Source organism: Miniopterus schreibersii, assembly GCF_964146895.1.
Source record: "Miniopterus schreibersii genome assembly, chromosome: 11".
NCBI classification, from domain to species: Eukaryota; Metazoa; Chordata; class Mammalia; order Chiroptera; family Miniopteridae; genus Miniopterus; species Miniopterus schreibersii.
In genome coordinates this window covers 22,972,023-22,984,077 of record NC_138111.1, presented here as the reverse complement: position 1 = coordinate 22,984,077, position 12,055 = coordinate 22,972,023, and the positions used below count along the sequence as shown (strand labels likewise).

The 12,055-nt window shown below is 42.2% G+C and overlaps 2 protein-coding genes across 2 annotated transcripts in view; one reads left to right on the top strand and one right to left on the bottom strand.

Moving 5' to 3' along the window:
• The window catches only part of ERP44 (endoplasmic reticulum protein 44), a 61,000-nt gene extending 55,699 nt beyond the window's left edge, over window positions 1–5,301 (bottom strand). The window contains exon 1 of the mRNA XM_081152505.1: window positions 5,039–5,301. Coding sequence (XP_081008631.1) covers window positions 5,039–5,095 — 57 coding nt within the window. The 5' untranslated portion in view covers window positions 5,096–5,301. The remainder of the gene's footprint in view (window positions 1–5,038) is intronic.
• A 229-nt stretch (window positions 5,302–5,530) lies between these two features.
• INVS (inversin) overlaps window positions 5,531–12,055 on the top strand; it is a 94,229-nt gene continuing 87,704 nt past the window's right edge. The window contains exons 1-2 of the mRNA XM_081150690.1: window positions 5,531–5,670; window positions 8,302–8,431. Of these exons, the coding sequence (XP_081006816.1) occupies window positions 8,326–8,431 (106 nt within the window). The 5' untranslated portion in view covers window positions 5,531–5,670; window positions 8,302–8,325. The remainder of the gene's footprint in view (window positions 5,671–8,301; window positions 8,432–12,055) is intronic.

The window sequence follows — 12,055 nt, the reverse complement described above, 5'->3', positions numbered from 1 at the left end:
TTCCATAGTCTGTGTTGTTCAACACAGGAGCCACTGGCCACATGTACAATGTAGTTACTATAACTGAGGAGCGGAATTTTAGACTTTATTTTAATAAATTTAAATTTACAGCACAACTTTAGACAACTATAAGTTCAGTCATTATAACTAAATGGTTTTTATATCCCTTCCACCTACTGAACTGAGCAAGACACTGATGGTAGAGTCCCACAAAAATAAAAAGGGCCCCAATCCCTTTTACCAGGGTCAAAAATCCTTCTGATTCCTAAAGACCCTTTTCTAAAAATCTCTTAAATCCAATTACCAAAGGTCCCATTACTAGACTCTGATAATCTTAAGGAAAAAAATGAATAAAGAACTGGGACTCTGCTATTCACCCAACAGTTTTCCTAAGCTCAAATACTACTAGGATATTTTTCTGAGATGATTTCTTCTTTTTTTTCCATTGCTTTTATCTATTACTTAATAATGTTCATGTCTACAAACTCAGGTGACTAAAAATTAGATGCGTTAAAATATAATGCTCAAGGTTCTATATAATGAGAAAAATCACAGGGCTGGAAAAATCATAGCACTTTTGACCACAATACCACCAAGGGAATCAACGCAGTTAGAATTTGAATGCAATCTTCTAAAGGACAGAACCAAGACCTGAGATCTATGGAATTACACAAGAGACTTCTGCAAAGTGGCATTTCCCCCTCCCCTCTTGAATGGAGTAATCGGCAAGCTGTGAGAATCCACTAAAGACCATGATATTTATTTGGGCTAAGGTAATGAGCTGTCCTCATGGAAATTGGCTAAAGGGTTTGCTAGCTTCTTTAGGGCCAATTCTGACATCTGGCCATGTCAGCAAGACTTCTTGAAAAAACAAAACCAAAAAAAAAAAAAAGGTATTCATGTTAAAGACTTAAGTTATTGAAACTTTTTTATTCATTCCATTCAGGACTGAAAGTTAACCCCTCAATTTAACCTTTCAAGGCCCTACTCTCACCATTTTTCAAGACTTCTCTAAGTCTCCCATTGAAAAGTAAGCAATGCCTCTTTCAAACATCTACAGTTGTCCTTCTCTTTAACGGGTACATATGGATCAGCTGGGTATGCTGTTTAAGTGCAGATTCTGACTCAGCGGGCCTGAGGTGAGGTCGCTAGAAGCAGCTCCCAGGTGATCCAGATGCCTAGGCACACAACCACACTTCTACAAATACACTATGGCATCTATCATTTTCCTTTGGGAATTCTAATTATTTACATACACATCTCTCCCCTACCAAATTATCAGTTTCTTGGAAGCATGACACGAATCTTAGTATCTTTTTCTCTTTCATAGCAAATAGCAAACAGGCATTCAAACGAACAGGAGGAAAGTAAAGAATAACATCAATGAAATAAAGTTCCTGCAGCCTGGGTCACAGATAGCTCCTCTCTATGGAATGAAAGGTAGGCTAAAGGTCAATAAGTGCTGTGAAAAGTCCAACTGTTTTTAGTCACTTACTTGGTTAGATGAAAGGGAGTGCAGCAATTGTCAATATCAGGAGCGCTGTGACCAAAGCACACTATTCTTTACACTGGATAACAGGGTGAGGGGGCACAGACCTGCAACTTACTGAAAAGCTAGCAGGTTTTTTTGAGGAAATACCCAGTCAAATGATAAGTCTATTAATTATGGGAGTTAGAGAAATATCCTTTTTTAAAAACAAGATAGACTACACAAAGAATCACTGACTCATCAAATCCAATGTGCTTACAAAAAATTTAGTTAGGTGATTTATCCTAGGTTACAGTGTTAAGCATATGGAATACTTGGAACTTATGCATAGATGCCCTGACCTCTAGTTCAGTATTCTTTGCACTATGCTACCTTTTGAACTGACACTAAATGAATGGACAAAGTAATAACACTTTCCATTGTTCTCAAATTGTATCTTGTGAATTATTCTGAATTATTATTCTATTCTGAATTACTGGAGGAAGTAAACATTTATTTTTTTAAAAAGGGACAAATAACGTGAACACTTACATTAGATACACACAGAGAAATATAAATGGTTAATATAAAAAAATATTCAACTTTGGTTGTAATCAAATAAATGTAAATTTTAAATCAGATACTGTTTTTGGTCTACTAAATTGGCACATGTTACAAAACATGTAACATCTGATTGATTAGAGAGTGAGGAAGTAAAAATACTCATACACTGGTGGTAGGAGTACACATTGGTGCAGCTTTTTGGTAGAGCAATTTGGTACAATGTATCAGAAATCCCAAATAACAGACATACCTTAGGATCCAAGAAATAGAATTCTAGAAAAGTTATGTGAGGATATATTTGGAGATTTGCAGTAAATATCATTATATGTGTATCTTTTGTACATTTTTTATAATTTTGTATTTATGCCCAGGGGGAAAAATTATCACAATGAGCTTTTTAGGCACAGAGTGATATTCCAAAATGCCTTTGAGATCAGGGAAAACTACTTGCCTGTAGAACTTTAGGATTATATCTTTCAGCTGTTATCTTATGAACAGCACTAAGTCTGGATAGATCTGGCTCTTTAGGGATGAGATACAGTTTGCCTGAAAAAAAATTACTGTAGTAAGAGAAGATATGTCTTTTTTAGGATAGGCCATTTAAGGGAAAAAAATGATGACCTCAGCTAGGTAGAAACTGAAATATTCAATGGCTGCACATGGGAGGGAATAAACGAGCCAGAGAGGGGAAGTGAGGCACGAGGAAGAAAATACACTGGGGAAGATAAAGGACATATTTTCAGACAGGTAAGATACTGGGTAAGCAAGTTCCATCACTAAGACAGAATTTCCAGTTAGATAAACAACTCAAGTTATGATCTGACAGATGTTTTATAAATATTTGCTAACTGGTGTGTATTTGCTAAAACTACTCTGGTAAACACTGTGTTCAAACTGAATCTAGCTTGTCTTGCAGTTCTGGTTTATAAGCCTTTTGTTGAGCTTTATTTTCCAGCCCATTAATCTTTATAGGTATTCTCTAAAATGATTTCTAAGTTTCTACTCCTCTACATTTACTTAGGTAAATATGCAAAATGTTAACTAGAATTTAGAATTATCAGAAAATTACCGGAATTTAGAATTTCCTTCATTTTTATCTTTAACTGGATTTGTAGGTTTTCTATAAAAAGCATGAGTTACTTCAAAATAAATTTTCTTTAAAAAAAAATCTTTATTGATTTTAGAAAGAGGGAGGGAGAGAGAGAGACAGAAACATCAGTGATGAGAGAGTCATTGATTGGCTGCCTCCTGCACGCCCTCCAGTGGGGATCAAGCCCACAACCCGGGCATGTGCCCTGACAGGGAATCGAACCCAAACCTCCTAAATCAACTATTGAGCCACGCAGGCCTGGCTCTTTCTCCTTCTGAAACTTAGCTCTGCAATCAAACATACCATTTCAAAAAAAGTGCATCTGATGCATTTTCTTATTCAGTGTCAATTTTTCTTTCCGCTGTTTTAAGATCCCCCCCCTTTGTTTTTATTTTTTTTGGTAAGCTAAAAATAATTTCTGGCAGACACTCATATTTCAGACCATTTTATGGATAATGAAAATAATATGATCTAGTGTCCTTAAAGAGAGAGTAATCTCTAATAACAATGAGTATTGTTCTAGTACTTATAGAAGGAAAAGAGAACCACAGTGTATAATGAAATTACCAAAAATCAATTCCATAGAGATTATCTTCCTATATACAGAAGTCATTCATTGCTGTATAAGTGGCAATATAAACTTTATCAAATAATATTACCATGTTTATATGTAATTTTTAGTTCTCAAAAATACTTTGACATCCCCCTTTAGTTTTTTTAATAGTGCTTTCCCTCTGAAAAGGTTCAAGTATTGTATATGGTTTTCAAATATGACTTGTAAATCACAGAGGAAAGTGAGAAAGAAGAAGGGAAGAGGGAGAGAGAGAGGGAGTGAGGGAGAAAGAGAGAAACTACTTTAAATACAAATATTAAAAACAATGTACTATGGTGAAATAAGCACTTAAAGTAAGTCAAGAGACCTGATTGCAAGTCCCAGTTCTGCTGGTAACCAGCTATATGATTTCCTCGGAGTCACTTAATCAACCTTTTTTAAATTGTAAAGTGATTCTGACTTAACGTCCATCTTAAATTTGGCTTTTTTTAAAAAATCTACAATTAAAATTTTATCAAATATTGTATAACAGTTCAATTAAAAGTATGCCATGTCTTCCCCATGGAGTTAGTCCCCCCCTTTCGTCTCAGTTTGACCTGCAGCCTGGATCACTCAGGCTGCACACTCAAGATGTACTTTGGAGGAAAGAGCACGGAGGAAAGACTCCTTTATAAGTGGGATGGAGCTGAGCACGGTGAGCGTGTTCAGGAATAAGTGCATGTGTATGCAAAAACGCGATCATTCTCGAATCAGGAGCACGGAAGAAGAGCCCTGCCTAAATTTCGGGGAGAGGGCTGCAGCAGAGACCCAGCGAGGCTGGGCTGAGGGCGTGCAGTAACAGCCTCCACCTTTCCCCCCAGCCGACGCCGGAGCAGCCCCAGTTCCGGGTTCCCAGCCAATCACGTCAGGCCACAACAGAGGGCTCGGCCGGCCGGGGCACCCGGTCGGGCTCCGGAGCGGGGCTCGCACGACCCCGCACCTGCCGGCCTCACACCCGCCCAGAGGCGGCGACGAGAAGGGACAGATAGGTCTATCAGGGCCAGGCGCCCAGACCGAAACCACCTCCGTGCCCCGGGGGCTGGGGCGCGCCCCGCGGCGACCCTCCCACGTCTCCCGGCCCCGGGGCCAATGCCCCGGTTCACAGGTCCCGAGCTCCCACCGCGTCTGTCAGGCCTCGGGGGCCCGGGGCCTGGAAAGTGGACAGACGGATGCCGAGAGTGAAGGCAGCGGGGGAGGGCGTACTCCTTCCCACCAGAGAAAAAGATAAGCAAGCAGGGGCAGGGGCCGCGGGGCTCCCCATCGGCGACGGCGGGAGGCCGTCCCCGCGTCGGTCGAAGGGTCTGTCATTCCTTCCCTCACTCACCAGGAGCAGCAGGGAGCATCTCAGGTCGGGTAAGGATAGGAAGACGGCAGGATTCATGGTAACGCTGGGATCCGCGGCAGAGACGGGCGCTGGCCGCTGGGACTGGGTAGGGTTGGGTGAGGTTAGGAAAGGGCTGGGCTCCGGGAGCCGGCGGCAGCGCAGGATTCTCCCGGCAGCGACACCCGTCCTCTCGACCCGGAGCTCCAGCCGCGAACACCCGGGGCAACTTCCAGAGAGGCCTCTCAACCCTCACTTCCGGGTCCTGCCCACCTCGGAGCAGGTCGGGAAATGTAGTTCCGCACCACTTTCCCTGACCACGTCATCGGGCATCCAGAACTCCTTTCCCGTCAGGCTCTCAGCCCAGGTCCCCCGGTTCTCTGCGCGCGAGGCCCTGTGGGATAAAAGGGGCGGAGAGCGGGTGTACCCCTGTGGTTTCGGGGGGATAGGAACTACAATTCCCGGAAGGCTGTGCGGCCCAGAGCCGGGGGCCTGGGGGGGGGGCTTATTAGTTTCCGAGCGGTGGGGAATCTGCCCCAGCCGGGTGTAGGTTACTGTCCGGGCGGGAGGGGCGGCCCGGTGGGGGTCGTGCCTCCTGGAGCCGCCCCGGGACGTGAGTCCTGGAGGAGGCGCGGGTGAGTAGTAGGGTGCTGGCTGGGGGCGCTCCAGTCGCTCTGCCTCGGCCGCTGCCTGCGCCTCCCGGCCTCCCGGCCGGGAGCGGCCTGAGCCTCCATCCCCGGCCTCCCCGCCTGCCGCCTCTTCTCGCTGCGCTAGTGCCTGCGTTAGCGTCGGAGCTGCTTCTCCGAGCCTCCGTCGAATAAGAAAATGACTTATCCCCGATTGTCTCCGTGGGCTCGTGTAAGGTGTAGCTTGGGGCAGGTTGGGAAAGCACGCTGGCACCGAAAAGCCCCAGTGCGAGAGTGATGGCTGCTGAGGCGTGACCGCTCCTCACAGGACAGCCCGGAACCCACGAGCGGAGCAGCGGAGGCCTCGCCCGGCCGCAGCTCCCCCGCCTCCGCCACAGGCGCGGGCCCGCGGCAGGCGGCGCGCCGCGGGGGCCGGGAGGCGTCCGCCTCGTGCAGTTGCCCCTGCGCCTCGCCTCGCCTCGCCTCGCCTCGCCTCGCGCGGCCCTGTCTGCGGGATTTCGCCGCGACGCGGCGGCGGCCGAGCGCTGCGCAGCAGCCCGCCCGCGGGCCTCAGAACCCCCTGCCTGCAGCACCGCTAGACACTGGCTTGTTTATAATTAATAGTGATGATGATACCTTTGCCTTTTATAGCATTTTATAGTTAAAGTGCTTTTGATTTTCATCTATAAATATTATTACAAAAAACAATAGCGCTAAAAAAAATACATTTGAGGGGAAAAAAAAAAAAAAGGCCCTAGACAATCACTTCTCGGGGTGACAGAATTCCACACTGGCAGCATCAAGACTTTAGTTAAGTTTCCGGTCGGCCAGTGCAGTGCTCTTCCCTCTGTGCCACCCATCGACCTCTCTGACAGAGGAGATGGAAATGGGGAATTGACAAAAGAGCGGATACTCATGTGTGAACTCATGACTCCAAGAAATTTAACTTGGATCCTGCTCACCCTCTGGATTTAGCACCCAGACTGTAACTTCACTTAGCAAACATTCACTCAACACCAGCTTTATATCTGTTGGTGAAATATTTAAAGACATGTATAAATGAGATTGGTTTTTAGTGTATTTTCAATGAGTATGAAGAATTTGGGGTTTGTGTGTTTGTGATTCTGATGGGCCTAGAACTCTGATCTAAAATGACATGTATTAGAGTTCAGAACAGTACCTAGCACATAGTTAGTAATTAACTAGTTGAATAAATCGACATGATCTACCTTTTCCATTTTTATATTTTACAGAAAGTCTGAGAGCTGAGGTAGCCAAAGGACATGCTGCTTATTACCAATGGAACAGGGCCTAGAGTCCCAGTGCGATTATTCCTCTCTTGTGTTTCTACCTCCACCCGTTTTGTAGCTTCTCTCAAGTCACTTTAATATAATCCTGCGTAGGACAGTGGTTTTTCTGACATGACAGACATGCTCAGACATGACAGAAGTGTCTCACAACACCCATGTAAAATAAAGATATGAAGAGTTGACCTTTACCAAAAGTAAGAAAACACTTTCACTCGAAGGCAGAATTTGAACCAAAAGTCCTTGTCATTGACAACACAAGTACTAGCTCATCAGTAGTGATAAATCTATCTTACAAAACTCCCAGATTCTGGGGAGTCACAGAGACTGGAGTGATTACGCTTCTTGGTAAAATCAGAAGAGGGCCTTGCCTATCCTTACGGCAGCTATTAACTGTAGCTGATTAACAGCTGCTCTCTTTAAATAGCTATGTATACTCCAGTTTGCCATGATCCCCATGACTCCCTGTGTTTCTTAGACTTTTTACCCCCCTGCTCCTTATAGGCATTCAGCTTTGATAGAACATTTTATGTTTAGGAAGGAAGTTTAAGTTCACTGGTCCCTCTTCCCTTTCCAACTAACCCTTTTCCCTTCCCATCAGGTGCTTGAATTCTTGCTGCATTTCTGACATCATCCAGCCTCTGCTTAAACGCTCATGATAGAAAACTCACTGTTTTCCTATGCATATAATGCATTTCTAGACAGTTCTAGCAACCATATCAGACTACCAGTCAGAACAAAATTGTTCTTAATGAAATATGGTTAACTCTAATGATGTGGTGTGCCAAGTAAGATCCTAAGGTCAGGATCTTAAGCGAGATGTATTTCCCTGGTGAACACAAGGAAACAACAAATAAAAATCCCGCCTTTATCTGCATGAAAGAAAGAACTAGGTACTTATTCTCTTAGCACATAAATCTAGTTAACTGTGACCTAACAATTAAGTTCACATCATATCTATTTTGTGGTCATTGCCTTTATTCCCAATACCAATTCTAATGTTTAATATTATGTGGAATCCAATTACTTGTATTATCTTAGAAATCAATGTGGTTTGGGGGCCCTGTGCCTAAATGTTAAATATGGAGTCTCCCCCCATTTTTTCCCTCAGCCCCTGTGAAGGGTCTTAGGAGAATCTAACCCCTTCATTTTAAAGATGAGCAACTTGTACAAAGGATCACCTAATTTGCCGCATTCTAAAACTAGGGCTGCAGGTTTTTTGAAGCCTAGTCACGTATTCTACTAAACCATATTTATAATATACCCACTTACAACTGATGAGATAGCTTTCAGAAATGTTCCCTGTGTGTGCTCATGGCTTAAATCGTTTCAGGTTGCTTCAGTTGCTGAGAAGACTATGAACAAGTCAGAGAACTTGTTCTTTACCGGTTCGTCATTAGCATCCCAAGTTCATGCTGCTGCTATTAATGGAGATAAAGGCACTCTACACAGGCTCATCATAGGTAAGCAGTCCTGTAAATACAGACACTTTAAAAATAACTGTCCTAAGTAAGTTTGTTAATCTTAGTTTTAATTTGCACTGTACTTACATGTTTTAATGGAAATACACCATTATTTACATTTTGTTCCAGGAGTGGAACAAGAAATAAAGTCCTGAAACTTAAAAATATGGATTAGAATTAGGTTAAAAGTACTTGAGAAATATCCATGTATTTGGCATTGAATCTGGATATGGACGCTAAGGTGCTAAGATAATTCATCTTGGTAGTAACAGAGATCTACAGTGAGATAATAAATTATCTTTCTTTAATATATACCGAAAGTACTAACATTTACAAATAATTTAAATTATAATGATTTAAAACTGATTCAGTGGTCTCCCTATCATTGATTCGATTGATTGGCATTGATTCGGTGTCCTACCTAGCATAGGTATAGAGATAGGTTCAACATGGAATTTCTAGAAAGGGAACAAAGTGAATAGGAGAGAGACAATATTCAAAGACAAAATGGGTAAGAATTTTTCAAAGTCATAAAACCCACAGATTCACCTGTTCATAAGTCATTAGACCTAAAGAAAATAAAGAAAATAAAAATGTATATTACTTGTGATCATTGTACACACCAGTGTCTGGTGACACCATGATTAACAGCTTGGACTTTTAAAATAAAATCCACACCACTTGAAGTTTCATACCCATTCTTTCAGAATTTATTTTCATCCTACCTTTCCAGTTTTTCCGGGAACTTTTACTCATGCACCCTAACTTCTGGCAAGGCCTTCTATTCCCCAGTATGCCATGAATTTTGTCTTACTTTTCCCTATACATCTGTTCCCTCTCCTCTTTTCTACCTTCTCCCCGCTTACCTTCATCTCTGCTAAATAAGCTCCTCCTACTTATCTTTAAAGACAAAATTCTTTTACCACATACTGTGAAGATTTCTCTTCTCTATTAGGGATGTTATCACCTGATACCTCAGCCTCACCTTCCTACATTCACAGTTGATCCCTGGAACTTGACATCTTGACTGCCTCTGAATCATTCATTCAAACATTCCTCATTCAACTGAAACTTTTACTTCCGGCTCACTTATACTGAGAACAATACTTTTTCAATGTCGCTGAGACTTCCACAATCTATTCTCTTTTCCAGTTTCTACTCTTAGTCTCCTTCTGTCATTACATTCCCCTGTATTTGGCCCTGATTTAATGGTCTATTATTAAAATCCTTTGCTTGGAAAAATGATCTTTTCTCTTCACCTTCCTTTGCACCTGGCTGTTGCAATCCCAGCTCTGGATGGACCTAATCCATGTACCTCTGCCAACCTCTGAACAATTTAACCTGTCTGGGAGATTAGTGGCACCCTAAATTCACAATTATTCACTTCAAGTAGTCACTCAACACTTTCTGCTCATAATACCACATTTCTCCATAATAAGGCTTTCCTACCTTCTCACTCTGCCAAACCTCTGACTGCCAGTTCTCCCTTCCTCCAAGCTTACCTAGTGCTTTATGCTTCCTACAGAAAACGAAGACCTTAAGTAGGAACTCTCTCATCTTTCAGCAAGATATTTACATATCACCCTTCCTCTGCACCCATCTTCTCTCTTTCTGCTAAAAGAGAGCAAATATCCCTTTCTATCAAACGGCAGCTCTTCCACACATGCTCTGTATTCTGTCCCTTCCTGTCTTCTCAGGGACCTTGCTCCATTTTTAAAAACGCACATTACTACATCTTCAACCTTTTCTTCTACTGTAATTCTTCCCATCAACATTTAAACATGTTCTGTTGTCTCCATTATTTAGAAGTCCCTTCCTGGTTCTTCCATTCTCCTCTAGGTATTGCCAGGTCTCTCTACTTTCCTTCATAACTGTATCAGTGCACAGACTAAACTGCTGTAACAGCGACTTAGATAAGATACAAGTATATTTCATTCTCATAATAGTACAAAGATAATCGGGCAGTCTAGGGTGGATAGACATTTCTGCTTCATACAGTCATTCAGGTATGCTGTTAGGGCGTGGCCCTGCCATTCTCAACATGTGGCTTCCACCTCTGGTCAAAGGCAGATACATTGTAGTCATAGCCCAGGCAGCAGGAAAGCAATTTGTCATGCAGGAGGTAGACTGCACTTAGACACAGAGCCACACCTAGGACAGAAGAGGCTGGAAAAATAAAGTCTCTACCTGATGGTGTCATGCCCCTCTAAAACTCAGGGTGCTCAGTTCATGAAAATAAAAATCAGAGAGTGGATATAGATGCAACTATCATGCCCTCTGGAAACCAAACTTCTTGAGCTGCCTGTAACCATTGTCCCCACCGCTTTATCTCTTTATTAAAGGAAAACAAAACATACTTTCTTATTTTGAAATATACATGTAGAGCCTGGCCGGGCGTGGCTCAGCGGTTGAGCGTCAACCTAGGATCCAGGCGATTGGGGTTCGATTCCTGGTCAGGGCACATGCCCGGGTTGTGGGCTCGGTCCCCAGTCAGGGGCGTGCAGGAGGCAGCCTGTCAGTGACTCTCTCATCATTGATGTTTCTGTCTCTCTCTCTCCCTCTCCTTTCCTCTCTCTGAAATCAATAAAGATATATTTTAAAAAAAAAAAAAGATGTTGTCAATTATAAGATGTACCATTTAAAAAAAAAAAAAGAAATATACATATAGAGCAGTACTTAAGACTTGCATGTACAGTTTCACAGGTAAATGTAAAGCAAACATCCATGTAACCGCTCAAGAAACAGAACACTGGTCCCCCAGAAGCCCCTAATACATCCTTCCTTCCCCCTTGGAGTAATTTGTTATCTTAACTTTTATGGTAATAATCACATTGTAGTTTTACCACCTAGATATAGGTCTTAAGCACTATAGTTTCATTCTGCTTTTTTTGCTAAACATTCTGTGTTTACTTTTACTGAAAATTGTGTATATACTTCTGTAATTTTTCTGCTCAAAAACTCTTTAATTGCTTCCCATTGTATTTGGAATAAAACTTAAAAGTGAAGTGATACCTCTTCCTCTCTCTAACCTCACCTTTCATCACTCTCATACTAGAAGAACTTGCTTTCTTTCTGTTTCTCAATCCTGTCAGGCCCTTTTCCATCTCAGGACTTTTGCCTGACATACTGGTCTCCCATTCTCTGTCTGACTAACTCTTAGTCATCTTTCAGATCTCAGCATTCAAATTGCTCCTTCAAAGAGGCCTGCTCTGGCCATCCAATCTCAGTGAGTTTGTTCATTGTGTTCTATAGTTTCCTTTCATAGACCTTGTCTCAGATTGTAACTGTATATTTATATGTATAACTACATCTCTCTTTATAAGCTAGTGGCCTCCATGAGTATTAACATTGTTTGTTTAATTCATCACTACATCCACAAAGCTTGGCACAGTACTTGGTACATGGTAGGCACAATAGAAATATTTGTTAAAGGAATTAATAAATATTACAATCATTTTCTTATATACCTTACCTTCTCAGAAGTCTGTAATCATCTTGAAGCTCGGGATTAAATATGCATTGAGTTTAATTGAATTGAACTGAGAGGCAGGTTAGGACTAAATTCCAATGGGAAAAAAAAATAAGTCAGAATTCCTAAGAGAAAATATCTTATAAAATGAATTT